General features: G+C 33.9%; 2 protein-coding genes across 5 annotated transcripts; one reads left to right on the top strand and one right to left on the bottom strand.

Moving 5' to 3' along the window:
• The first annotated feature begins 5,246 nt into the window (after positions 1-5,246).
• On the top strand, positions 5,247-7,709 carry LOC115449072 (phosphatidylinositol N-acetylglucosaminyltransferase subunit P). Of its 4 annotated transcripts, none has more exons than XM_030176774.2 (3): positions 5,247-5,464; positions 6,564-6,692; positions 6,775-7,709. In XM_030176774.2, exon 3 carries the CDS (start codon positions 6,890-6,892, stop codon positions 7,385-7,387), a length of 498 nt encoding a protein of 165 aa, XP_030032634.1. In that variant the 5' UTR covers positions 5,247-5,464; positions 6,564-6,692; positions 6,775-6,889; the 3' UTR covers positions 7,388-7,709. The 4 variants fall into 4 exon arrangements, with proteins under 4 accessions (XP_030032634.1, XP_030032635.1, XP_030032636.1 ...); XM_030176775.2 differs by lacking the exon at positions 5,247-5,464 and adding an exon at positions 5,504-5,671; XM_030176776.2 differs by lacking the exon at positions 5,247-5,464 and adding an exon at positions 5,507-5,681.
• Positions 7,710-22,719: 15,010 nt separating this feature from the next.
• LOC115449069 (serine/threonine-protein phosphatase 2B catalytic subunit 3) lies at positions 22,720-25,745 on the bottom strand. The gene has a single exon (XM_030176769.2). The coding sequence runs from the start codon at positions 25,504-25,506 to the stop codon at positions 24,022-24,024; it is 1,485 nt and encodes a 494-aa protein (XP_030032629.1). The 5' UTR covers positions 25,507-25,745; the 3' UTR covers positions 22,720-24,021.
• Positions 25,746-26,370: the final 625 nt, after the last annotated feature.

Raw genomic sequence — 26,370 nt, 5'->3', positions numbered from 1 at the left:
AAAAAACATAAAGATGAAATGTAAGATATATTTTTACAATTGGCGGTCTTATGTTTCGAGCAACCTTTGCATGCACGGAAATAGATATATAATTATATTGTTGTTATTGCAAATAATTATTATAATTGATTATCTTAACCACCATCTTTACGCTCATTGATTTTAGTTTGCTGAAACATAGTTATGTTTCTCGATCAAAGAGCATAATAATAAAATAAAATAAAACCAACCAAATAATTGCCGGCTACGCTATCTTATTCCATTTATCATGTATTAAGTAAATATCTTAAGAGCGTTTACGCATCCGCGCGCCGTATGTCTCAAAAACAGCACTTTTCGAAGGAGATAATATCCATCAAAACATTATTTTAAAAACATATGAATTAGTAATTATTATAGAAAATTTTGTTGTCTAAAAAGTTAGTAGAGAACATTTTTAGATTTATTGAGTATTTGTAAATTGTTTAATGATTACTGAACAGAGAATTTCAAATTTGCGCTTCGAACGTCTATTTCGAAGCTCAAAATATCTTAAACCACTAAGGAACTTAACAATATGTTATTTTTATCTAACTAAAAAGATCCTGAAGAAAAAGTTAGTAGAGAAAAAATATCTTTTATGTTTAATTCATGAGAAATAAAAATTCAAAGAATTCGAAAATTTCAGAAATGTTGGTCATTTAAATGATTTTTTATCACTATATCTTACTTAATTGAATATAATATTGGATTACTATAATAGAAGAACATCTCCTAAAAACATACAATTTAAAAATTCTACAAAATTAGTTGTGTTATTTTTGTATTAATTTTTTAAATACCAATATAAAACGCAACGCGGAAATCGTTTCAAATTAGTCCGCCTTGAGGCTTTCTATAGAGGGGCTCGTCGCTCCGGCGAGACTCAGTTGGACTTTGCTGTGCGTAGAAAAAATAGTCACGTGTATACAGTGATTGCCACATCTTAGTACTTTAGTAAGTAAAATATTTTTTCTTTAATGATTGACAATAATTTTAGTAGTTACTATAAATTATTATTATATTATTATGTTTCAGACACAATGGGAAGTAAAGCTATTTCTAGGCAAGAAAAGGAAACGTAACAACGCTGAAACTTCGGCTAAAGCAAAAGCTAAAAGATTGATGTACTAATGTTATAACATGCGTTTGTAGTTATGGTTGTTGCTTTTTACTCATTAAACACTTGAGCATAGTTACTCGAAGGAAAAAATGGAACCTTAAGCTAAAACAATTAGCCCATTGAAATGTTACATGAGCTTTGTATTTTTAGAGGACCCAATTTTATTTTTAGAACATGTGTGGGGGTCAATAGAAGCTTAATCTCAAGTTTGTGAGGTCGCCCCCTTGTCCCCTGGCCGCCATCTTTTTTCGCGATATCTCGAAAACTATGCGTCTTACATAAATTTTGTAAAGTCATAATTTGTAGCAAATTGTTTTGCCTACAAATATGTTTATATAACTTTTTGTCCTAAATTAAAAATTAAAGAAGTTATAAGCAAAAATGTGAGAAAATGTTTATAAAAGTTTTCTTTTTTGCTCTATAACTTTTTTACATTTTACAAAAAAATTACCTCATACTAACTTGTAAATGATCTTTTGAGGAAAATTGTTCCCCATAATTTTTTTTTAGTTCATTCATTTAAAACGCTGTTACAGCGCTCCAAAGTTTACCGGGTTCGTCAATGCTCATGAGAATCCGGTCGAAACAAAATGTTTAACTTATTTTTGATTTTTTTTATTGTAAATATATTATTACAATTTTTTTGTTAAATTCGTACAACTTTACTTATTCCTAACTCTTTTCTTTGCCATAGAACTTACCAAATTTAACTTATCGAATGTTATGCAGGTAGAAAATGTATGAGTTACCATTTGGGGATAAAGGAGAAAAAAAACATATTTGTAGGCAAAACAATTTGCTACAAATTATGGCTTTACAAAATTTTTGTAAAACGTATAGTTTCCGAGATATCGCGAAAAAAGTGTTTTCACCCCTTTTTCCAAGATGGCGGCCGGGGAACAAGGGTGGCGACCCCACAAACTTGAGGTTAAGCATCTATTGACCCCCCACACATGGCCCAAAAATAAAATTGCGTCCTCCAAGAAATGAAATATTCGGTCCTTAAATTGTAACATTTCAATGGACTAAACGCACATTTCAAAACTCGTTTTACGCCCGCGGAGTGCGCGGTTGTATGCGGTACCCGCTGTATTGGCGGCCAACTAGTAGAATCGTGTGGGCCACGGTAGCACCAGCGCGCTCTGTGGTTAGTAGGTGGGCGACTGCAGTAGTCGGTAGGGGAGGGGTGGTTACAGAAATCTGACGTCATTTTCCTCCATCGTGATCGTTTCTGATATGTGTCCATGGCGTTCTGGAACTCAACTGACCGTTAACTGTCCATCTTGTAACCGCCCGCCTTGCGATAATCGCTCGCCAAGTTTGCAGGACATAATCGGAACCGCAGTGGTTAGAAATCGCATAGATCTCCGGTCGTCATGAGTTTGGAAATAAAACAGCCGTTTCTCAACCACGGCGGGCGCGAGTAAAAATCGCTTCGTGAGTTCTTAGCCTTATAGAATCACTTTGCTGTCCCGTTGTCAAAACGTTTACAACTCGCCAAATACCCATTGCGCGAGTCCCACTCGCACTTGGCTGATTTTTTGCAAAATGCATAGGTACGCTTACTTTCAAATAACAAGGTTTTTGTGTTCACTGATGCGCACTGTTAAGAAAATTCAAGTGACGAGAGACGGAATCCTATATCTTTCTCCTCTTTGAACCTTAGAAATAAGGGATTTGGTAATTTATGTGGCTAGTGAATAAAACTACTAGTAGTAGTTAGTATACCTATCTTCTTAACTATTTGGGCTAGTTTAGGTTTACACGCTCACATCAATTTTACATATAATTTTATCCTGACGTTTAACCCTGTGCAGGTTTCGGCGTCATTATACTTGTATAAATTAAACGCGTCTAGATCCATATGCAGTTTTACTTAAGTATGTAGTGTTTGCGTAAACTTCGATAACAATAATAGTATATTCTATATATTTTTTTTAATTTTTAGGTAATCGTGCCTGATATTACACACAAAATAAATAAGGTTATTAAAAGCCGCAAAATTATAGATTTTCAATATTTTTTGGATCAAATTAAAACACTCAATAACCACTACAGAGCAACAGGTTGTAGTATCGAACATTTACAACTATTGAAAGAGAATGTTTGCTTGCAGTCAACATTTTAAATGAAATGTAATATGTGCAATATGGAATTTAAGCTATTTAAGCGCTAAGAGATATACTGATAGTATGGACGTATATCGTGGAACTGTGAATGGAGCTATGATGACTGAAGTTGGTAGATCAAATTTAAACGAACAGTTAGCTTCCATAGATTTACCAATATTAACGCAAAATGTTTACATGAAATGTTACGACGAGTTAGCTAAATGAGGCCGCTAGGGAAGAAACTGATAAAGATGTTGCCTGTGGCGATGTAAAAGACGGTATTCCCATACTTACAGTCAAAGCTGACTGCTGTTGGTCAAAAAAAAGTACAGAACTAACTATTTTGCTTCGTCGTGTGTCGCAAATATTATGCAAAACTATGGATATAAAACTGGTAAATTGTTATACATAGATGTACAATCGATCGATTGATGATCGATGTCACTGAGAAGCAATAACTATTAAAAAAAAACTATCCAAAAAAATATAACCAACTTCCGAAAAAAGAAGTCTTTTATTTCTCACTTTTTAGTTATATACCTAAAAATTACATCTCATTACATATACCTTCTGACTCAAAACATAAATTCCAATATGTAATTTCTAATGACTTAATTTAAACTTTCAATACGCTAAATATTAAAAACTGCAGATCTATGGAGTAATTATGTGGTCCATTATAAACATCGTAGCACAGTAATTTTCCTGATTTATTGTCTGATTACGGAGTTCTGGTGCCTATCTTTCTGCTTCATGATGAGCTCCACTTTACTAAAGGGTACTTTCTAAATGCAAATGCTTAAATTTTTTAAGCATTTGAATTTAAAATGTGAAAATAACAATTTGTAAAATTGCCTTTAAAATTTGTTAAAAATGTTTATTTTTTTATAATTACAAAATGATATATATAAACTATTTCATGATGAATTCTTATATATTTAATAATAGAATTCTTCATTTATCATAAATTCATAAATCATAAGTTACATTCCAATTAGATAATTAAAGCGAAAAGATCAAAATTGGTTGGTCTGACTATAAAGATAGCCGACGCGCTAACTCTACGCACACAGCTACGCAACGGCTCTGTGTGAGTGAATTTTGCGAAGAATTACCTATAGTTGACTTCACGCGCGGCACGTAAACGCTCTTAATCTGTAACTTAAATTTTTAGCAAGGAATAGTGCAACATACAAATATAGATCAAACACAACTGGATGTTTGTCACAACAGGTACTTACTGCTTTCTTATAAATCATATCTCATAATCAATTGTTACTTATAAATCAGTTTCAGTTTGTTTGTTTATATTATGGTTTGTTATATTTATATTATGATAGAACCCAACCCCTTTCGTATTTGATCTTTTTGGGCTTGTTTGTCTCTCTTTTAATTCTTCGATGTCGATACAAAATTTTCGGTACTAGCATATCACTATTGTAAGGGGCGGAGTCGGCGCCATTTTATGCATTAAATGTGCCGCATGTCACGTGACCATATCACACATCCTCTATACTCTTTTATCATTGGTTTGTGACATTGTTTAGAGATTGGCAAGTTGGAACATTTGTCATTTTATTTGCTTTTTAATTCGACATCATAAAGATGACCAAAGGAAATTTGATTATTTTAAAGTGTACGCAAGCCGACCTTAGCAACATAATATTTGTCTCGTTCTTTTCAACGGTTTTGGCCTATTTGAAAAAATAGGATAAGTATATGAGGGTAATTTAGATTCCTTCTATGCTTGTTCTTGTTCTGAGGGCCAGATAAGTTTGTGGCACTATAACGTGAAAACCGGTGACAACTAGAACTAGGTGCAATCCGATAACCGGTAATTTATCGGTTATCGGGCCATTCTAAAACTCCATAAGTATTGGAAAAACCGATAAAAATATTGAAAAATACCGATAAATATTGGAAAAATATCGATAAAAATCGATAATAAATACCGATTAAAATTCTCTGCTTAAAACGTAAGACTAGGCAGTATGGTCCAAAAAACTATAGCCTGACCTCTGGACGAACTAAAAAAAATATAATTTAGGAACATTGAAAATTGAAATTATAATTCTCTTTGATTGAATTTTACAACCATTCTTTTCGAATTAATTAGTGCCTTTTGTTGGTAACAAGGCATTTTATAATTTAATTCACTAATATCGATCAGAAAACCATTATATAAAATGACAAATACAGTTCATAAAAATATGTAAGTTAGTGTTTGGTGTTATCCTTTTTTCTTTTAGGCTATTCTTATATGAGAATCACTATATTATTACATTAGGCTGTACGAGATATTTATAATACTGTAATGCTATACTGGTTGACAGTTTAAGAAGGTATTATTCAAGACTGCTACAGTTTCAAAAAGCAAGGTCTGAAATAACCTGAAACATTGGACTTTGGATGCGAATTGGTAAAAATTGGTAGATCAGATATTTACTTTTACTACCCGCCAATGCATAATTTTCCAAAGAATTAAAAATATGTTCCTATTAGTTGCCATAAGTGCATATTTGTAGATCATTACAGAAATTCTTACCATTTCTTTCTTTCTATGTGTGGAGATGATTACAAAAAGTTTGAACACACTCTTAATCTTGGTGTATTTGTTGGCTAATTTCATCCAGCTTCCCAAAATAATCCGTTATCTTTATGAATCATTCCAACATCGTCACACACCTTTCATTTATACTAAGAGTAAACTTTATAATTGAAAATGCCGCAACAAATAAGCCCACATAGCCTGCTCAACAGACCCAGAATTTGTAGTCTGAATAAAATTGTAGCCTTCAGAGTTTGACCACAATAATTTGGTAAAACAGTAATTGTTCTTAAACTCACATTATGCTTTCTCCATTCATTTGCAAAACTGTAATTTTATGCCAGATAATGGGCATTCACGAAATAACCCAGGTAACATCAAAATTAAACCAGTTTTGACATTTTATGATTTTTTGGATTTTATTTTTGTCCTGTGTGTCATCAGCTATTTTATTTGTGATATTTTATTGGAATATTGTAGATATTATAACATTGATTTTTCGGATGACCTACACCTCAGTGTGCCTTGTGACCATGATAGCTACAAAGATTCCAAGACATCATCAAAAAAATTAAAATATAAAAATCTGAAAACTGGTTCTATTTTTATGTCTAACATTCACACAAACATAGAAAGTCAGGTAAACACAGGTAATGCAAGAATACCTATAAGAAATAAGTATTATTCAAATCAATTGCCAATCCATGCTCCATTCATTACACCTGAATTTGATTGGTTTTAAAATATGCTTTTATTATTTCAGATTCATAAGCATTCCATTTCTATCTACTGAAACTGCTTCTTTGGTTTATGATATTTTAAATGTTGATAAAGATTTAAAAGGGAATGGTGTAGAGAGAGAGCTGACAACTGATGGTGCTAATCTTATTATGTTAGTATACTATACAATTGTAATGTTACTGTTTTAGCTAGATATTGTTTCTTTTGTGATTGATTTAGAATCTCCATTTCAGAAATGTCCACGGTGCAGAACTGAAGAAATTAAGAGTGTCTATCAATTCAATTTTTAAAAACATTATATTAATAACTAAAACTATAGAATTATTTGGGAACAAATGAGAAATTATTATGTCTGAACACACACCAGCCCCTACACCAGCACGATCCTTATATGGATTCTTCATGTACCTGTTTAGTAAAACTGTATTATGTTTATATTTTATGTGGGCATTTATACCTGATGACATATTTCATTATTTCAACATATACTACTATCCCCAAAAGTATTGGGCGACAGCAATCCCCATACAATGTTTAGTTGCATTGACAATTTTTGCATTTTTAGTGTACCCTAGTACAAACTTTATGTTGACTACCAATATTGATGATATAAGGACTATTCAGGATAGCTTTACAAATAATACTTGTAGTGCTATAGAAGATAAAACATCCAGTAATTGTATTTGTTGTAATGTTAGTACATGCAAATACAATTGCATGCCTTTATATAATAACTTAGAACAAAATATAGTTCCACAATTATGTGACTTGGACATTAGAGTCATATGTAAAAAGTTATATAACCAAAAACAAGTGCAAGTTAAAAGGTCAATAGCTGCAATCTGATCAATTATTAGGTTTCTATAGAATATACCCAAACTGAAACCCTTGTGAATTGTAATTTAGATGTATATAGGGCTACCATCAACTAAATTGCCGACGCCGATAAACACGGCAAAATCCCCGACATTTGGGCGAAATATGGGCTTTTCCCCAGACACCTCTGAACAAATATTTTTGCAACGCGCGAGGGCACAGGGTGGGGGCGTTCGATGGTCGACTATTTTGCCGTGCCTTCTCGAATGCGGGTTTTTATGAATGAATTTGTAAGTAAGATTTATTTCAAGTTATTGCGTATCTATAAAAAATGGATTTCCCTGATAACAAAAGTGTCTGGTTTAACCCGGACGACCTTCGGACGCCCTACAAACTAGGACAAATCCGGATAATTCGGGACGGATGGCAGCCCTAGATGTATAACACATAACATATTATGGATGTATATAATATTATGTACCTAAATATTTACATCTAAAAAAGTGGTTTAAATTACCCAAACTTTTTGGAATAAAATGAAAGACATAAATCATGTTTTTTTTAACCATGTTCATTTGTTCGTGTTCCGTGAACTACAGAAATAATTAGAAGGGAAACTTTAGTACCTATCATAATCGTCAATACGCCGTATAGTCCGCGGCCTGAGAGTAGCAATAGCCTAAGGAACCGTCTCCACGAGCGAGAGAATCGCGACGCATCTGTGTTTCAAACCTCACCACATATCACCAGGAGGAGGAGGGGGTAAAAAGTCACATCAAGTGATTAATGGACGACCCCTAAGTATTGGAAGGACCTCTTAAGAGCGTTTACGTGCCGCGCGTGAAGTCAACTATAGGTAATTCTTCGCAAAATTCACTCACACAGAGCCGTTGCGTAGCTGAGTGCGTAGAGTTAGCGCGTCGGCTATCTTTATAGTCAGACCAACCAATTTTGATCTTTTCGCTTTAATTATCTAATTGGAATGTAACTTATGATTTATGAATTTATGATAAATGAAGAATTCTATTATTAAATATATAAGAAGTCATCATGAAATAGTTTATATGTATCATTTTGTAATTATAAAAAATAAACATTTTTAAAAAATTTAACGGCCATTTTACAAATTGTTATTTTCAATTTTAAAGCATTTGCATTTAGAAAGTACCCTTTAGTAAAGTGGAGCTCATCATGAAGCCGAAAGATAGGCACCAGAACTCCGTAATCAGACAATAAATCAGGAAAATTACTGTGCTACGATGTTTATAATGGACCACATAATTACTCCATAGATCTGCAGTTTTTAATATTTAGCGTATTGAAAGTTTAAATTAAGTCATTAGAAATTACATATTGGAATTTATATTTTGAGTCAGAAGGTGTATGTAATGAGATGTCATTTTTAGGTGTATAACTAAAAAGAGAAATTAAAGACTTCTTTTCGGAAGTTGGTTATATTTTTGGATAGTTTTTTTAATAGGTATTGCTTCTCAGTGACATCGATCATCAATCGATCGATTGTACATCCATGTATAACAATTTACCAGCTTTATATCCATAGTTTTGCATAATATTTGCGACACACGACGAAGCAAAATAGTTGGTTCTGTACTTTTTTTTGACCAACAGCAGTCATCTTTGACTGTAAGTATGGGAATACCGTCTTTACATCGCCACAGGCAACATCTTTATCAGTTTGTTCCCTAGCGGCCTCTTGCATCCTGTCCTCCGCAGCTAATTTCAATCATTTAGCTAACTCGTCGTAACATTTCATGTAAACATTTTGCGTTAATATTGGTAAATCTATGGAAGCTAACTGTTCGTTTAAATTTGATCTACCAACTTCAGTCATCATAGCTCCATTCACAGTTCCACGATATACGTCCATACTATCAGTATATCTCTTAGAGCTTAAATAGCTTAAATTCCATATTGCACATATTACACTTCATTAAAATGGTGACTGCAAGCAAACATTATTCTCTTTCAATAGTTGTAAATGTTCGATACTACAACCTGTTGCTCTGTTGTGGTTATTGAGTATTTTAATTTGATCCAAAAATATTGAAAATCTATAATTTTGCGGCTTTTAATAACCTTATTTATTTTGAGTGTAATATCAGGCTCGATTACCTAAAAATTAAAAAAAATATATAGAATATACTATTATTGTTATCGAAGTTTACGCAAATACTATATACTTAAGTAAAACTGCATATGGATCTAGACGCGTTTAATTTATACAAGTATAATAACGCCGAAATCTGCACAGGGTTAAACGTCAGGATAAAATAATATGTAAAATTGATGTGAGCGTGTAAACCTAAACTAGCCCAAATAGTTAAGAAGATAGGTATACTAACTCCTACTAGTAGTTTTATTCACTAGCTACATAAATTACCAAATCTCTTATTTCTAAGGTTCAAAGATATAGGATTCCGTCTCTCGTCACTTGAATTTTCTTAACAGTGCGCATCAATGAACACAAAAACTTGTTATTTGAAAGTAAGCGTACCTATGCATTATGCAAAAAATCAGCCAAGTGCGAGTGGGACTCGCGCACTGGGTATTTGGCGAGTTGTAAACGTTTTGACAACGGGACAGCAAAGTGATTCTATAAGGCTAAGAACTCACGAAGCGGTTTTTACTCGCGCCCGCCGTGGTTGAGAACCGGCTGTTTTATTTCCAAACTCATGACGACCGGAGATCTGTGCGATTTGTAACCACCGCGGTCCCGATTATGTCCTGCAAACTTGGCGAGCGATTATCGCAAGGCGGGCGGTTACAAGATGGACAGTTAACGGTCAGTTGAGTTCCAGAACGCCATGGACACATATCAGAAACGATCACGATGGAGGAAAATGGCGTCAGATTTCTGTAACCACCCCTCCCTACCGACTACTGCAGTCGCCCACCTACTAACCACAGAGCGCGCTGGTGCTACCGTGGCCCGCACGATTCTACTAGTTGGCCGCCAATACAGCGGGTACCGCATACAACCACGCACGCCGCGGGCGTAAAACGAGTTTTGAAATGTGCGTTTAGTCCATTGAAATGTTACAATTTAAGGACCGAATATTGCATTTCTTGGAGGACGCAATTTTATTTTTGGGCCATGTGTGGGGGGTCAATAGAAGCTTAACCTCAAGTTTGTGGGGTCGCCACCCTTGTCCCCGGCCGCCATCTTGTAAAAAGGGGTGAAAACACTTTTTTCGCGATATCTCGGAAACTATACGTCTTACAAAAATTTTGTAAAGCCATAATTTGTATCAAATTGTTTTGCCTGCAAATATGTTTTTTTCTCCTGTATCCCGAAATGGTAACTCATACCTTTTCTACCTGCATAACATTCGATAAGTTAAATTTGGTAAGTTCTATGGCAAAGAAAAGAGTTAAGAATAAATAAGTAAAGTTGTACGAATTTAACAAAAAAAATGTAATAATATATTTACAATAAAAAAAATCAAAAATAAGTTAAACATTTTGTTTCGACCAGATTCTCATGGGCATTGACGAACCCGGTAAACTTTGGAGCGCTGTAACAGCGTTTTAAATGAATGAAATAAAAAAAAATTATAGGGAACAATTTTCCTCAAAAGATCATTTACAAGTTACTTTGAGGTAATTTTTTTGTAAATGTAAAAAAGTTATAGAGCAAAAATAAAACTTTTATAAACATTTTCTCACATTTTTGCTTATAACTTCTTTAATTTTTAATTTAGGGCAAAAAGTTATATAAACATATTTGTAGGCAAAACAATTTGCTACAAATTATGACTTTACAAAATTTATGTAAGACGCATAGTTTCCGAGATATCGCGAAAAGTGTTTTCACCCTTTTTCCATGATGGCGGCCAGCACAAGGGGGCGACCAAACTTGAGATTAAGCTTCTATTGACCCCACACATGTTCTAAAAATAAAATTGGGTCCTCTAAAAATACAAAGCTCATGTAACATTTCAATGGGCTAATTGTTTTAGCTTAAGGTTAATTTTTTTTCCTTCGAGTAACTATGCTCAAGTGTTTAATGAGTAAAAAAAGCAACAACCATAACTACAGACGCATGTTATAACATTAGTACATCAATCTTTTAGCTTTTGCTTTAGCCGAAGTTTCAGCGTTGTTACGTTTCCTTTTCTTGCCTAGAAATAGCTTTACTTCCCATTGTGTCTGAAATATAATAATATAATAATAATTTATAGTAACTACTAAAATTATTGTCAATCATTAAGGTGGTAGCTCAAGGTCCATTTTCATACATTTTGTTTCGGCTTTAATCTGGGTAACTAAACAGTAAGTGAATTTAAATTCACGTCTAGTTAGTGATTAGTTCTCGCAGTTGAAAGAAAAACGTAAAATAATTAATAATCATGGATATTTCGGCCTTTAAAATTTAATATGACGAAATTTTAAAGGCGAAATATCCATGATTTTACATTTTTCTTGTATGATAATTATTTGATTGTTTATTACCTAAAGAAAAAAATTACTTAAAAAATATTTTACTTACTAAAGTACTAAGATGTGGCAATCACTGTATACACGTGACTATTTTTTCTACGCACAGCAAAGTCCAACTGGAGTCTCGCCGGAGCGACGAGCGATACGTCCTCTCTCGAGAAAGCCCTCAAGGCGGACTAATTTGAAACGATTTGCGCGTTGCGTTTTATAGTGGTATTTAAAATATTTATAGAAAAATAACAGAACTAATTTTGTAGAATTTTTAATTGTATGTTTTAAGGAGATGTTCTTCTATTATAGTAATCCAATATTATATTCAATTAAGTAAGATATAGTGATAAAAAAAAAATCATTTAAATGACCAACATTTCTGAAATTTTCGAATTCTTTGAATTTTTATTTCTCATGAATTAAACATAAAAAGATATTTTTCTCTACTAACTTTTTCTTCAGGATCTTTTTAGTTAGATAAAAATAACATATTGTTATGTTCCTTAGTGGTTTAAGATATTTTGAGCTTCGAAATAGACGTTCGAAGCGCAAATTTGAAAACCTCTGTTCAGTAATCATTAAACAATTTACAAATACTCAATAAATCTAAAAATGTTCTCTACTAACTTTTTAGACAACAAAATTTTCTATAATAATTACTAATTCATATGTTTTTAAAATAATGTTTTGATGGATATTATCTCCTTCGAAAAGTGCTGTTTTTGAGACATACGGCGCGCGGATGCGTAAACGCTCTTAAGTGGTCGTCTATTAATCACGTGATGCTTTTATTGACTTTTTACCCTCTTCCCTCCCGGTGATATGAGATGAGGTTTTAGACTACCCTCCCTACTCAAAACCTCGTGTTTTTTTGTACAAGGTATATTAAATTTTTACCACCCCCCCACCCCTTTCGAGCCTCACGTAATTAATTCACGACCCCTTAACTATGTGGCCAAACATTTATATTTCTAGTACTTATATTTCTATTCATATTTCTAGAACACTATGAAAAAAAAATCTGCTGTGGACTACAGGTAAGTATCATTTTCTTGTTAGGGCCGTCTTTACCCGGGGGTGCAAGTGGCGCGTGACAAGCGCCACAGCGCCCAAGGAGGTGCATCCGATCGCATGCTAAAAATAATAATTAAACGGCAACAGCTATTGTTGTTTTTGTTCTTGTGACGATTGACCAACAGTTACTAATAGTATGAAAGTGGTCTTACGCGAAGAACACACAAAGCGGTATGTAACCCCGTCCGTCGCGGTAGCGGGCCCGCAGTTCCTGTAGAATGCAAATATCTATATATATATATATAAAAATGAATCCCTATCTCCTTGGTCACGCCATCATGCATGAATGTCTGGTCCGATTTCAGTATTTTTTTTATTGTGTTTGTTATTGTCAGGAGAAGGTTCTTATGAAAGAATAAATTATAAAAATTGCGCGGAAAATTAAAAAAATTAAGAAGACTTAACGAAAATATTGATTTTATATAACTGTCAATTGTTTGAAATAACTGTCAGCGATTGACAGAATGCGCGCTACAAATTCATAGTTAAGACGGGATGTTTGTCGGGTCAACTAGTAAACTTATATATTATGTCAAAAATAAATGCACATTTCACAACGCGTTTTACGCCGGTGGCGCGCGCTGTTGTACGCGCTATGGTAGTGTGCGCTACACACCATATTATTGTTGGCTATAATATAGAAAGCGAGATAATGACATTCTTATTCAGATTGAACTTTAGTAATAACAGAATTCTTTTTCACTTTTATAATAAAGTTAGGATACAATCTAAGCGAGTTATAATAGGTATACTTATATGGAAAGGAAATACTTACCTTAAAAAATAATTATAGTCACATTTATCCGTTTGTCTGTCTGTCTGCCTGTCAAAATCTTTTCACACGGTCATTTAGGATTAACTTATTAAGTAATTTGTTTTTTACCTATCATTTTGTTAAAACATTATTCAGTAGGTACATTGTATAAGGCATAGCACGGGTGTTCTTTGACCCCGAGTTTCGTGTACGTTTTACATTGCGCGCGAATGAAATTTGTAAATACCAAAATCTTATTCATTATCGCTTTTCTTTTAAATGAATATTATGTTTCGTTTATGTTGGTTCAACTATACTACCGTACACCGTACCGTAATTTTACAGCCTGAGTTATGATGGATACAGGATTTGCAAGTTTGTTTACTATATTATATACCTAGTCTACGTAATTACAAACACGATACCGTGACGAGCCGTCGCATATTCTAATTAAAAAGTTAAATCGCATCTAAGATCAGCCGATGGTTAGATAAAATATATTAAACAGACCTACATCAATCCACCATCATCCCACTCTGATACAGGTTTGCTGATACACTTATATCAAGCATGTTGCGGAAATGGTTTGGCTTAATTTTTACGCCAATTGCCTAACGTCTATGGTATTGTTTTACAAAGTAGGTTTTTTTTTTTTGCTTACAGACCCCACAGTTAACACAGAGGGAAACCTGTGAATGAGATACTGGAATCCCCCGGCTTAACGTCTGCAGGGCCTTGGAGGAAAGTTGGGAGGGGATAGATAGTTGGGAAGGAAGTGTGGGAAAAGGATAAGGAACCATCTTAGGATCGGCGGAGGGGAGAGGGCTAGGGAATATTTGCGAGTCCTTATAGGCCTCAATATGAATTTGGCAACCAAGAGGTATACATATTCCACCATGTGTCTAGAGTCGCGACATAATGTCGCCCTATTCATAGGCGTTAAATGTGAATTCGGTGTGGAGACCGAGCGCACAAGAATTGCCTCGGGGGTGGGGGTGGGGCTCCCCTAGGAATGCGTGACAACATGTAAAGGGGGCGTTATTGTAAATTTAGTGAATTAATTTCTTTCCTTCATGAACAGCACATTTTTTTATGGATGAAAAGTACCATGTGTCCTTCTTGTACTTCTGACAACGTATTTGCAAATTTTTATGATCATTGGTTAGAGTAGTAAAGGCATGAAAAGCGTAACAAATAAACAAACTCACTTTCATAATATTGGTGAAGATACTTGGTGCCTCCCTGGCCTTCTTATTTTTGCCTTGAAGAGAAAGGGTGGCGTGGATTTTCTTTTTTATGCAGTAATGTGGCGTGGCAAAAATACTTTGGAGAGGTCTACCTATTCCCTTTGAGGAATCTCAGTCCGGGTAAATTGTTGTGGTGTAAAACTCAACAGAGTGTTGCCTGACTTGAGAATCGAACTTACCTAGTAACTAATAGTTCACGTTCAGATCAGATTCGCCGCAATAAGACTAAGGAGTAAGGAGGCAATCATAGTTACTCAATGAAAAGGTACGAACATAATTTATTATTCGTTTAAAATTCAAATAAGTATAGAACTGAAAAATAATATATTTTGCATGGTCGCACAATTGTTTCTTGCATATTTTCAAATCGTAACAAGCTGAAGTTTAATTAGTTACAGAGTTTGATTCATGGCTTGAATTGCTATGGCTTGGTTTTAGAAACACTATACGTTTGGACAAATAATGCAGTCATTTGGTTAAAAAAAAGGGTTAACTAAAATTTTCCGGTAGTTTTCACAAGAAATAATTTTATAGATTTCGATATGCTCCTTCCAAATTTGAATATTGCCAACCTCGTATCTTTGTCGCTCACTCTTTGTGCTTAAATCAATGTTTTGACAAGTAATTTGCTGCACTTTTGTAGACGAAGCGATGTCATGACTTCTCCACACCAAATGCACGTCCATGCATGCGGGCATATTTGCCGCGACCCTAGGCACACAGCTCAATGTTTATACCTCATGGTTGCTAAATACACATTGAAGCCTATAAGGGTTCGCGAACATTTCCCCTCCCTCTCTCTTTCAACTATCCTGAGATGGCTCCTTCTCCTTCCTCTTTTCTTCCTTCAGCCTATCCCCTCCCTTCTTCCTCCCAGGCCCTGAGACCCTCGGTGATAACGGTAGGGCCTACCAAATCCTTGCAGGGACTGCCGTGGTTGCTAAACCGGGGGATCGCTTGTATACCGTTCGAAGGGTAGCCCCGGTGATAACCACGCCAGATCTCAAAAAAAAAACCACAACTGCGATCCACGCCTCAGATCCACGCGCCCAACATTACCACTCAGTAATATTTTTTCGTACAACAGTAAAGTTTATAGCGAAACAAAAACAGGTGCGTTTCTGTGATCGTAATGTTGTGTATAGCGCACGTAAATTATTTGGAGATTGTACTATTCCTTGTCGATATAGAGCTTTTGTTATTGTACCTACTACAATGATTTCTTATGCTTACGTGAATGTTAGACATTAAAATTAAACTATTTTTCAGATTTCATCACGGTTTATATATTCTAATTTTCTCCCGAAGCTTCGAAGACTTTGCAAACTTCGTGGTCACGGGGGACTGAGGTGTTGGTCATTCACAAAGTCAAAATTACAAAATCTACATATATATTGCACAATTTAAAAATTTTTTTAGCTGTTGGTGGTCCGATCTACGCAGATTAAGCTCACAGTGTCTTGAAGTCTGGCAGCCGGTCTTTTGCGTTCCGATTTAATTAAATGTAGAACTGGATCCCAGGACTGTGCAAGCTTCCAACCATCTTAAACCTATTGAAATTAGGGTGATTTTTAATTCCAATATCCTCGCGAATCATCCTAGGCAGAAATTGGTGTTCTTTGGCAAGGATTGGGGCTTGTCTAGTCGCATATAATGTTTGGAGCCTCCGTCAGAGTGTTCAGCGACTGCAGACTTCATAGAGAGTCAGTGTTTTTACGTCAGCTATAAGTATATGTTCTTTTACGCGAGTCTCTATATTGCTTTTTGTCTGGCTTACATAAGAGAGGCCGCAGTTGCAATATATCTTGTATACTCCCAGTTCTTGCAAAGGTAGGGGAAAGGAAGGCAAAACGAACCACTTAACAAAAAAACAGGTATAGAAAAAAAACTATTCATTTTATTAAACTTCTTTTAAGTAAAAGTAATGAACATTATTAGCTCTATATTATGTACGAATCAGGCTTTGATAAAATCACAGGCAACAAAGATATTGGACGATTTCTAATACCTTCAATATGGCCGTTTTACATATTGCCTTCATGGGTTAGGCAAAACGGACCACAAATGAAGGCAAAACGGACTTACATAAAATTAATTAGTCAGAACATATTTCACATAGAAATACTGTCTCATCATCCTCATCCATTACTCCTGCGCAAGCGCAATGTGTCCATAGATGACATTTAGGACATTTAACCCAACCTCCGCTTGATTCTGAGTATAAATGAGAACGGTACAGGCACTTAGCGTCATCGTCGTCAGACGAACTATAATTTTTCTTTGTTTTTGTGATTTTTATATAAGATTTCTTTCTTGCCTTTCCTTTTTTAGATTTTTTTTGTGTATTTTCACTTTCCTTCTTCCTGATTTTCTTTTTTGCTTTTATTTTTTTTAAGATTTTGTGAAACTAAGTACTCTTTCAAATCTATCCAGTTTTTTCTCTGTTGCTTTATCAATATTTTGAGTAGACCTATATTTCTCCAAATTTCTCTTCAAAGCTGTTTTTAGTATCAGGAACAGAATAGCAGCCTTATTTAGGCCTATTTCTCCAGCAATCACTTTCTCAATTGAATTTTTCATGCTGGACTTATTCCAAGAATTCCGATTGGATTTTCTTTTGTAATTATTTACGATCTAAAACCAAAGCAAAAGAGATTATTATGATATTAAAAACATTATCTTCCCCTAATTTCATTGGAATTACACTAAAATTCTTGTGAGATACTCTATTGAAGGCAAAACGGCACCCCGGTCCATTTTGCCTTTTTTCTATAAACAACAAAAATCTAAAATTTGGAGATTATATTAAGTTGAGATAAAGTCTGCATACTTGGTTATTAGTTTAATCATATATCATTTCACACACAGTTATCATCAGAACACATTATCACAAACCAAACCAAAGTGTAGGCTAAATGAAAAATGAAAATTTTAGATCAAAATCTAAAAAAAATTACTTACCTTGCTAAATCAGTGCTCGTGCGGTCGGTAGAATTGAATACACTGACAGAGAGCGGGAACCTAGCGGCCAACATTTTGATGTGACAAAGTCATAGATGCGGTTACTCGTTTAAAAATTATTAAGGTGGACCGTTTTGTCAACAGGGTCCGTTTTACCTTCCTTTCCCCTATGTGGCACTTAACAGGTGGTAAAAATTGACTAATCTTCTTAAGCGGCTTAAAATATTTTTTTATGGAAGCATGCTTCAGGATGTAGCCAATCTTGTCGGTGACAACTAAGTAACATGTAGATTCAGATTTTTTTTAAGATTTATAACAATTTGGAGTAAGAATGAATTTAAGTTCTTATATAAAATTATTTAGGTAAGTACCTACGTTACTTACTTATGGATCCAACACACCCACAAAAAATTTAAAGACGTGCTCACAATTGCACTGAAGCCCGGTCATCACGTTTTAATACACAAGAAGCTTCTTTTCTCTCTTGGAATAGCTATCTATGACTATCACTAATCGTTTGCTAAATATATGCCTTGTTTAAATTGACCCTCGTTTCATTTGAATCCAGTCACCCCTAATTACGCACTATATTTAAGTAAATTATCTCTGTACTATAAAATAACAAAATAAGTATATCACAGTATACGTTTTCATACACGAATATGCCAGCAATAACTGGCACTGTGTACTGATATACTTAATATCTCGAATATAATTTTTACATAATATAAGGTCAGTCGGGGCAAGTGCGCCGACGGGGTAAGTGCACCTACCCTAAATAAATCGAAAACTATTGATGTTATACAATTACCGCAATCTTATATCGATGCTACTAACTGAAATACAGTTCCACTAAAAACATAAATGGCTATGTTCATTTTAATACGATTTATTCGCCATTTTATTTTAAGTGTCATTTAGACCTGTAAACAGAGATGACCCCGTGAAAGATAACATCAAATATTTCAAGATATTTAACATATTTCTGTAAACCAGTAAGATGAATACATAGTTTAAACCTTTTATTTTAACTTCCTGTCTGAAGTTTATTTATATATACTAAAATAAAGGATTTTTAGCAATGCGAAAAAATGTACTTAAAATTGTCGAGTAGGGCAAGTGCGCCACAGTTAATAGTCGTATGGCGCACTTGCCCCTGATCCATATATAACCAACCTTTTTTGAGAATAAGTTTTACTAATATGAATTATTATTATAAAAATGTTATACTTAACAGCAGAATTTTTTGTACTCAAGGTATTTTGTTTCGAGCCGACTTAAATAAAAGGGCGTATTAGTTAATTCGTTTTTACAAAAGAAAAACTGAAATACCTTGGTCTAGAGCAACTTTACGTGAATAGGTTCCAACTGTTCGATCAGGCACGTTATCTGGATATAATGCAGCTAAAACATATCAAATGTCATAAGGCCAAATTCTAAGTAATTGAGTTATAACGCATTCGAAATTGTTAATTTCTACATTTTTGTATGTTATTTTAGTTTTTAGAAATAAAATGGATTTTATATTAGGGCTACCATTTTTTTATTCCAACATATCCGCACACAAAACTCTAATATAGCAAAAAAAAATCTAAAATGTTTTGAAGCCCTGATTTACATATATATGGCGCACTTACCCCGAATTTCATTTGACAGCCATAGTTTGTTATAATATTGAGTGATTAAAAATTATCCAAGAGCATTACGAGTAAAACTTATTTCTCTATGGACTAAAATGAGTGTTTTCTTTATAATGTTTCATATTGGCGTTTTTTTTTACACAGGCGCACTTACCCCATTTCCGGAGGCAAGTGCGCCTACTACCATTTTTTTTTACTTTGAGCAAAATATTATTAATTTATGGTCCACTTTCCTTGAATGGCTATAGGTTGTTATCACAAAATACCAAATATTCTTAAATTAATAAAATTATATTCTTAAGTCAGCACAAAAAGAAATTATTTTGCATTGAATCCAGCTATGAAAATTTTATGGCGCACTTCCCCCGACTCACCTTAAGTACTTAAATTTTAATAATTTAAAAACTATGGAACACATTGTCAATCTTTTCTTATACGAGCTGAATCAACCACCTTCTACACTTAAACAATCATTAATATATTCGCTAGAAATAGATTTTCCGTTCGCGATAAGTTTAATGAAATAATTGAGTAGGTACGCGTCGTAAAAATACGTTTCCTCTTGCCCCTCAAGCATTTTTTATCAAAACTTTTATTTTTCAAGTTAAAATTTATATATTATACTCGGGACTACAGTTTCTAGCTATGAAAAATCAAATTTGTCAGTCAATGAGATCAAAAGATATACTTACTTGACCGTATATGTCGCATGTTTAGGGATTTACAAGTGACTCAAAACCTATAAGTTACTTCCCGTTGACCTAGAGTTATGAAATTTGGCAAGAAGCAATGTCTTACAGCAAGAAAAAAATCTGAAAAGCGTAAATATGTCTGTGCTAAATCCGCTAAATAAGGTATGGCCTCAGGCAGGCGGCAAAATGAAGATTTTTCGAGAACTCACATAAGTAACAATATAAAAATGATAATATTATGTTAGTAATATTATTCAAAACTTTGTCCTTACAGGAAAAAATACTATAGGGAGGTCATATTTGTTTCTATTTAATAATAGGACATAATACAAAAATTGTACTAGTAGAAATAGTAGGTACGTATTTTACTCCAATTATTGTGAACATAAATGCATTTTTTGTGAACCATGTGGAAAAATAATAGTACTTACTATTATATAGATAGAGTACTTTTAGATCCTCGACTTTGTTTTAAACCCTTTTATTTTATTTCATAATTGACACTTATCTTCCTACAGGCAAACTGTCTTAATAGGATAGTTTTCTTTAGTTTATTAATTTATATGTACTTAATAGAAAACAATATTAAAAAGAAATTCTTTTGTGAAATCAGCATCAAAATTCGTTGAAAAATAAAGCGGTTTGGTATTCATATTTGAAATATTGTTGTGAGCCAAAGTGGGGCCGTGGTGGAGTTATCGCATTGTTCTTTTCTCACTCACGCAGCATTATGGCCGTGGCACTGGGTGACGTCACATTTCCTTATAAATAATTTGACAGCTTCCCTTTCCACCAAATTTCAAAGCTTTTTAACTTATTTATTATTGCGTGGATTTTGAAAATTCTTTTTCCGATAAATTTTAGATAAAATACATTTTTGATACATGTAAAAAATCTCGTCAACTTTCCTATTGTCATACATAGTTTGAACTTTACCCTACCACCCTTTTAGATTCTTATTATAAATTATCAATCTCATCGAGGGAAAAAATACAATAAGTACCTACCTACTTACTTAATTTATAAATAAACGGTATTGGCATTATTGTTGCTCTAAGTAAAATCCTACTTATTAAATACTAGCTTTGTACTTACTTGTACCTGTATTGCAAGCGTAATAGAGGTCGTCAGCATACGAGATGGGAGGACAACATTGGAGAAGAGCAGCGTATGATATAAATCAGTGAAAAGCGTTAGAGGCCAAATGCCAAAAGGCACGCTGAACTACGGGACATTTTATAGGACCTACATTTCTTTATGTTGTAACAAATAGTTCAGAATAAATGGGCTTATTATTGTACTTACTTGGTTATCGGGTAAACTACTTATGTTTAAAAATTCGTACAAAATTACAGACTCTAAAAAGTTCTACCAGTTTATACCTTAGTTAGTTATTGATCTCATTGCATTCTTATGGACTTTTTAAGAAATATTTTGATTGATTTGTATTATCAAAACAATTTTGTTTTAAATTCCCTTTTTTCTAATTAACTATTTTTTTTTCCAAATTTATGACCAGTCTCCGAAGAGTACTTAATTACTAATTTGTTATGTATGGTAGCAAGCATTAGCCCTTACTGCTCATGACAAGAACTCAACCGGTTTCTTTGTTGATTTTCCTGGTGTGATTCGTGTTTTCGAGTAATGATTTATTTGACAACCTTTTTAAACTAGCTTTTTCTCAAGACAACGTCCTGCAAGACAATCTTTTCCCGAAATAGTTACTATGGTCCTAAAAACAATTTGAGACAAAATCTTAACCTATAATAAGATAATCCGAGAGTTGGTCACTCTTTATAGGAAATTTAATTTATATACTTTCACCGGAAAATGCATAACACACTTCTTCGCCTTTCAGCTTCGATGTTCCGAATAGTAGGAATTTTTAGTATTATTTCCGAATATTTTTATTTAATATTAAGTAATTACTGCATGAACAAAGTCGATTAGTACCCAGAGGTACAGGTTTACAGTATAAAAATGGATTGATTAATGCTTGAATAACTTTACTGACGAAGGTTGGATTCAGGCTAGTTACTCATACAGACCAGACACCAGTGACCAAGACTATGATGAAAATTTCCTTCAAATTTTTTAGACTGCAGGTTTGCTACAAAAGAAATGCAAAATATGTGCTTGATGTGAGGGCAAAAATACTTGTAAAATAATGTAATTATTGTAATGTATAGGATACATAATAATGATTTGGCAGCATACAATAGATGTACTTATTTAGAAACAGTGCACAAGCAGCATCTACTGCCTCAATAAACATTTATTAAAACTAAGGCTTCATATTCAAATATGCTACTTTATAAAACTATCGTTATACTACTGAGCTAGATCTTATATTTACTCTTAGAAAAATATATTTCAAATAAAACTATGACATCTTGGTCTTACAGTTATTGAGGTAGGCGTGGCATGTTTATAATATTCTTAAGTTTGTATGTATAATGTAATTTGTTTTTATTTAGTAAATGTGCACTTATATTTGTAGCTGATCCATATTTCTAATGCAGGACTTATTGAAACCATAATATTATGGAGCTCAATGTTAATATATTTTGTAAGGATAAAACAACACTTCCCATGATTAGTACAAAATAAAATTAAATATATTGTTAGTTTTTTACATAGGTAAAATTTATTTAAAAGTACAGAACATATGAAGGACTACACACTGAATTGAGATAAAATACTTAGTACTGACTTTGAAAAATGATGTAAGCCACTTTTAGTATTCACAATATGAACTTATTGCATCAATAATTAATGATTATTTGGCAGACCAAAAGAGATTTTCCAACAGTGCATAGGTCATTAAACCTAATTATTTTAATATATAAGTGAAATTTGGAATAGAAGCTGTAAGAAAATCTGCAATTAGACTAGCCACTACACCTTATATACCGAAACATTATGGCTAAGAATTTTTAATATGTGATGTTCCAGCATACAAGTTCAGCTGCATGCAGGCAACAAGGGGCCAGCATACACCCAAATATAAATTAAATTTAAGTAATAGTTCATAGATAGTAATTTTAATATATTTTGTACAATAAAATACAATTAAGTACAACTTGTAGCAAAGATATTAAAGAGAGTAATATTTATCTCAAGTGTTAAAGCTGCAATAACGTGTGTGTACGCACAAGGCATATTTACACAGCACACACGCATGGCAACAAGACACCATGTGCTGCACACTATAGTACATAATATTATTACTTAATAGAATATAAAGACATGCCCAAGCTGAGAACTTCCCACTTACTTTACAGATTTCAATGCATGATTAGCCAATGAACATGCCTGTACTTCACTAGCAAATTGCTATCAAATAATACATTGATCATCGCTTAATATCACAGCTAATTATGCTTTGAAAAATTATAGACATGTCTAAGTTTCACTAATGTAGATAACAATGTAGAATACAAGTAGACAATCTGAATTAATTTACATTACAATATCATGTCTTTTCATATGAAAATTTAAAAATTACATTACCAAAAATTAAACAGTGCAGCGCATTATAAATAAATGTGCATACCTTAATATTTAATTGACTAAATAAATTTGTTGCCTGCAGATCTGACATATTTAATTTAAATATCGAGAGGTAATATCTTAAGAGAAATTTTAACTTCAACTATTGAAAAAAAGTTAAATCCAAATTTAAAAATATGTTGTATCTATTATGACAATTCCCTTCAAATCCACCTAGTTATTATGAATGTGAAATACCATTCCGAAAGCCGAGTCTCCTTCACATATATTTCACTACCACTATAATCGTGGATCAAAATGTAAGGATCGAAGAGAAATAAAAGCGAGCACTTCACGAATGTGCATTGCTGTTCACATGCGGTTTTTTATCTTGAGCATCAGGTGTACGCTGGCCATCACGCCGTGGTGGCATGCGCTCGTTGATAGCATCCAATCCCTTAGCTTCAGCAAATGAAGTGATCTTGTGGTTGGGTGAAAATCCTTGCAACGCATTTTTGAGAGATGTCTTGCCCCCAGATAGGGCGCCCAAGGGCAAAGCACCAGTAGGAGTGAGCCCTTTGAGCTGCAATACAGATTCACTCTCCTCACGAAGCACAGAGAACACATGAGCCATTTTCCCAATAGCACGAATCTTGTTTCGGATGACTTCTTTTCTGAGATTTGCTTCCTCCAATGCATCATCCCCTTCCGACATCAATTCATCATCAGAGCAAATGTTGAGCACATTGACCAACATTTCAGTTACTTTCTCTCCCACAAATGGAAGAGACCAAGTAAAGACATCCATGAAATTAGGCAACCAGTATGGATGAGGGGAACAGTTGAACTGTCTGATATTCATGACATTATTCTCATACTTTAAAACGGCTGCCTTATTGTTGTACACATCCAGGTAGTTTGGAGCTGAGAATATAGTTATAAGACTGGGGAAGCCTGTGGTTTGGCTTTTGCGATACATCCGGTAGCCAGCATCTTGGGCTTCATGAGCACGTATGATTGACAATAAATTATTTCTTTGAAGAAAATCACAGCAAGCTGCATAGCTATAGAAATATGAACAACCTCTGACCGAGTTGTGCGAAAAATGTTCTGCATTTTTTTCATTACCAAAATCCTCAAGGGGATCTGACCATAGGAGATCACACATAGCCCCAAATGCTGGTGGTTCTTTGAATCTATCTAGTTTACGGATATCATCTAAACTGTTAATTTCAGGAGAAAGACCACCATGCACACATAGGAACTGCTGGTTCATAAGGGCAGCAAGAGGTAAGCAGTCGAACGCCTCCATGCAAGCGTCGTACACTTTTTCGGAATATTTGATTTTGCATTCTTGTTTGAAAGTGAAATATTCTGTCAAGTGTCGGCACTCGTGGTTGCCGCGTAATAGGAATAATGTCTTCGGATAACACAACTTGAGAGCCCAGAGGTAGAGAACACATTCTATACTGAAATAACCTCGGTCGACATAATCACCTAAGAATAAATACTTGGTACAGGAGGGAGAGCCTCCCACCTCGAACAATTTCATCAAATCATAAAACTGCCCATGGACGTCTCCGCATACAGTCACCGGTGAATCTATCTCGATCATAGTTTTTTCTGACCGTAATAAGGTGGCACCATCTTGAATGATTCGCAAAGCCGCAGTTTCCTCGATCCGACCTTCCAAGATAAAATGTTGCTTCAATACATCTGGTAGTGGCTTTCCAGTTTTTTCATCGAATACTTCCGATACAGTGAGTTTGTGGCTGGGAGGGAAAGCGACACTTTGGATCATACGCTGCGTAGTCGACACTTTATCATTCCCGGACATATTTGTCACATAAAAAACACTAGGTCTAATCCATACACGCCACTATTTTCAAAATGGCAGAATAGATATAATACTAAAACAGAATCCCGATTTCACGACAGAGAAACTACTGCGCACTGGAAAACAATGCGCAAACATCTGGCGAGTGGTCAATAAAATAAACAGGGATATCGAGCGCGTTTTATTACTTTTGAAAATATCACTAAAATAGTAACACTGGTAATTTAAGGAACAGTTGCCAGTGCTATTTATAAAAAATTCCTATTTATTATAAAACACAAAGATTCTAAAATGGATTGGATGTTTTGTAACCAACAGAATTGATGAAATGTAAATTGGTGACTATTTGTGTAGCTTATAAAGAATAAACAATCATATAACTGGAATGTATTTAATATTTAGTATAAATAGAATAAGTCATAAGTAAAATTTAAATGTTAGGTAATAGATAGATAAGTATTTTATGTTTTAGTCGATTCATAATTGTAAACTACGTTTATAGTAAAATATTTTAAATTATAACAGTTTCCACTCAATGTATTAGTTTATAATAATTTATTATCTTCTTCATGTTAGTTATTTTATGTAACTTAGGCAGGGTTACCTACATACGCTGCATGTATAGATGAGACATCAATGGCGGGTATTTGAAAAAAGGATTGCAATATTTATTAGGTGCCTACACGGCACGGCAAGCTATAGATAGGTCCACTCAAATGGATTTTCTTTATGAGTCTAATTAAAATACTAGTACAGTAGATGATAACTGGAAGTTACCAATGTGTAATGCAATTATGCGTACCTACTTATATTGGACAATAATAGATGTTAAGTATTTTCAAATTATATTTATTATTACTATTT

This window comes from Manduca sexta, chromosome 17 (assembly GCF_014839805.1).
Source record: "Manduca sexta isolate Smith_Timp_Sample1 chromosome 17, JHU_Msex_v1.0, whole genome shotgun sequence".
Classification (NCBI taxonomy): domain Eukaryota; kingdom Metazoa; phylum Arthropoda; class Insecta; order Lepidoptera; family Sphingidae; genus Manduca; species Manduca sexta.
The sequence above is the reverse complement of the archived record's forward strand: the minus strand, read 5'-3'. Positions and strand labels throughout refer to the sequence as shown.